Source organism: Coffea eugenioides, chromosome 4 (assembly GCF_003713205.1).
Source record: "Coffea eugenioides isolate CCC68of chromosome 4, Ceug_1.0, whole genome shotgun sequence".
Taxonomy (NCBI): Eukaryota; Viridiplantae; Streptophyta; class Magnoliopsida; order Gentianales; family Rubiaceae; genus Coffea; species Coffea eugenioides.
This window is the reverse complement of record NC_040038.1, coordinates 7,621,586-7,625,120: the sequence shown is the minus strand read 5'-3', so window position 1 is coordinate 7,625,120 and position 3,535 is coordinate 7,621,586. Positions and strand designations below refer to the sequence as shown.

General features: G+C 37.8%; 1 protein-coding gene across 1 annotated transcript; it reads left to right on the top strand.

Annotated features, from left to right (window-relative positions):
* Positions 1-211: 211 nt before the first annotated feature.
* On the top strand, positions 212-1,475 carry LOC113768927. Its single transcript, XM_027313428.1, has 2 exons — positions 212-1,024; positions 1,128-1,475. Exons 1-2 carry the CDS (start codon positions 212-214, stop codon positions 1,473-1,475), a joined length of 1,161 nt encoding a protein of 386 aa, XP_027169229.1.
* Positions 1,476-3,535: the final 2,060 nt, after the last annotated feature.

Below are 3,535 nucleotides of genomic sequence, written 5' to 3'. Positions count from 1 at the left end.
CCTCATACAACCCATGATGAAGATAGTTATCCATATTATAGTGAAAGTTCGCAGATTCACTCTAGATAATAGATGGCTTGTGCCTTACAACCCCTATCTTCTTGCTTTGTTCGATTGCCACATGAACGTGGAGATTTGTTCTACCACTAAATTGGTCAAGTACTTGTATAAATATGTGTTCAAGGGGCATGATCTGGTTTGCTTTAGGATTATGACGGATGATAGTGCTACTGATACTGATGAGATTAAAGAGTTCCGAAAAGGTCGATACATCTCGCCTCCAGAAGCATTTTGGCTCATCTATGAGTTTCGTTTAAACGAGATGACCCCATCTGTCTATACTCTCCAGGTTCACCTTCCAAATCAGCAGCTTGTTTCTTTCCCGAAGAACTCAGACTTGCTGCAATTGTTAGCTAAAGTAGATTTTTCTAAAACCATGCTGACTGAGTTTTTGAAAATGAATGCCTCCAACGCAACTGCTGAGAACCTTAAATGCTTTTATAAAGATTTTCCTCAGCATTTCGTTTGGTCTTCTAAGTATAGACACTGGACAGAAAGAAAGCGTCGAAAGGTGATAGGTAGACTCGTCAGTGTTAATTCACGAGAGGGAGAGAGGTACTATCTGAGGCTTCTCTTAAATCATATTCCAGGACCGATATCATTCGATGATCTCTTGACTGTTCATGCTACAAAAATGAAGTCGTTTAGGGAGGCTGCTTTGGCACTTGGATTGCTGCAATCTGATACGTACATAGAAGAAACGCTAGAGGAAGCTGTTACATTTCAAATGCCGTCTTCACTCAGATTGTTATTTGCAACTCTTCTGGTCTATTGTTCTCCAATTGATCCCACAATGTTATGGAGAAAATTTGAATTGGACTTTTCTAGAGATTATGAACGGCATAAACAATATCATGCCTATTCTCCCGCTCAAATTAGGGGATTGGTTCTAGCTGATATTAACAAATCACTTCAGCAGATGGGTACATCCATTGCTGCCTATCAATTGCCATTAGATGAGCTTGTTAGTGTGGATCATGTTCATTTGACAAAGGAGATAGAAGCTAAAAAAAAACATAGACATACTGCCGGAAGATCTATTGATGTCTTTGAAATTAAATTTCCAGCAAAAGTATGCTTATGACATCATCTTACAAGCGTGCTTTACTTCCCAAGGACATTCATTTTTTATTGATGGTCCTGGAGGTACTGGCAAAACCTTTTTATACCGGTCGCTGCTTGCTACTTTGAGATCGCAAGGTTATATAGCAACCTCTGGAATTGTAGCATCTATCCTGCCTGGAGGAAGGATTGTACACTCAAGGTTCAAGATACCCATTGATTTCTCAAAGAACAGAGCCTGCCAGCTTAGCAAGCAAGGCAGTGTTGCAAGGCTGCTCTCGGAGTCAAAACTGATCTTGTGGGATAAGGCTTCCATGGCAAAACGAGAAACTATTGAGCCAATTTTTTCATGACATCTCTAAGCAATAATTTGCAAAAGGATTTCCTTTTGCAGTCATGTTTTCTCAATTCTCCATTGTGGTATAAACTTCATAAACTGAAGTTGACAGAAAACATGCGAGCTATATTAAATCCTCAGTTTTCTGAATTCTTGTTAAGAGTTGGCGAAGGGTGTGAACTTGTGGACTTCAACGGTGAAATAACTTTGCTTAGAGATTTAGTCATTCCTTATTACGATAAAGAAGAATCCTTAAACAGGTTACATAACTTTAAAAATTCTGGTCTATCTACCTGCTCTTTAGCATATACAGCTTCTAATCAAACTTCTTTATTAACAGGTTACTGCAATCTGTATTTTCAGATTTAACTCTCTATTCCCAGGATCCATATAGAATGATTAACATATGTATTCTTACCCCTAAAAATAGCTCGGTTGATGAGCTGAATGATATACTGATTAGAAGGTTTCCTGGAGAGTTTCGCACTTTCATTAGTTCTGACAAAACTGTTGACCAGCGGCACCAGGGGGATTATAAGGATTTTCTTAATTCTCAAAATCCAAAAGACCTTCCTCCTCACAGGTTAATGTTAAAAGAAAACTGTCCGATTATACTGATAAGGAATCTAAATCCTATTGAAGGCCTATGCAACGGCACAAGGCTTATATGTAGAGAGTTTGGCCGGCATACTATCTCCGCTGAAATTGTCTTCGGCCAGCATCGAGGAAAGAGAGTTCTTATTCCAAAAATACCCTTACAAACTCCCGACAACCAAAAGAATTATGTTGCATTTATAAGAACTCAGTTTCTTGTTCGGCTCTATTTTGCACTGACCATTAATAAATCTCAGGGACAAACTCTCGATTACGTTGGCATTTACTTGAGAGAACCTGTCTTTTCTCATGGACAGTTATATGTAGCCTTGTCCAGAGTTAGAACTTCAGCTGAGCTGAAAATACTTATTGTACCAGGAACTTTTGATGGTATAAAAACGGACTGTAAAACTAGAAATGTTGTGTTCAGTGAAGTTTTTAAATTAAGCTAGCAGTAGACTTTTCTTATAGCCAGGTATACTTGCACCAGTCTATGGCTGTGTTTACTTATTGCTAAAGTCTTTATATATACCCGAACTTGTGCATTATAATCATTTTCCTTTTTTTACAGCAATGTCTAACCTCTTGCAAATTGCGGAAATCGTGCCTGATATGAAAAACTGGTCCTGTGTCATCACAGTCCAAGAAAAGCAACAGGTCACGGATTCTTTGGGAACACCAACCAAAAAGCAAAAGTTTGTCTTCTATGATTCAGAGGTTACATTTTAAATTTGAAATGACCATTAATTATTTGAACTTTTTTTTTGTTTGTCCAACATATTTCTTATGTGTACTTTTTTCCCGTTTTCTAATTGGCCTCTAAAGTTGAAGGGATAATCTTCAATGCTGATATTCCAAGGATGAGTCCTATGCTGCAGGTTTATAAAAGATATAAAATTTCAAATGCTGATGTCAAGACTATTCTGCCAAAGTTTCAAAGTGCTGGATTAACCAAACAGTGGGTGATCACTTCGAAAACTGTCATTGAAGAGGTTGATGGCAATGAAGACATTATGCCTGTTGAATTCACTTTCACTGAGTTTGTTGATTTAGCTGAATACATGGATGATAGAAGCAAGTCCGTTGGTGAGTATGCAAACAGTCTATCATTAATATTTTTATCACACAATCGTTATTTTCTCAACTTGCCTTTTTTCCCTTTGCAGATGTGCTCGGAGTGGTGATCGGTTCACTGGCCATGAAGACCATCACTAGAAACTCCAAACAATCAAATGTTCAAAAAATTGTCCTCCTAAATAAAGAGTACGCAATCTTTTTATCATACTAGACGCTCTTTTGCTGGTTTTATCGCATCTTTCCTATAGCTTTGAAACATTTTCATCTTGACTTTTATGCCAACGTTAGGTCTCAAACTGTCCTGCTATCTTTATGGGACGATTTTCTGAACAATGAAGGTCAGATTCTATTGAATAACATGCAAAGCTATCCTGTTATCATTGGTCGAAGGCTGAAAGTTAACAA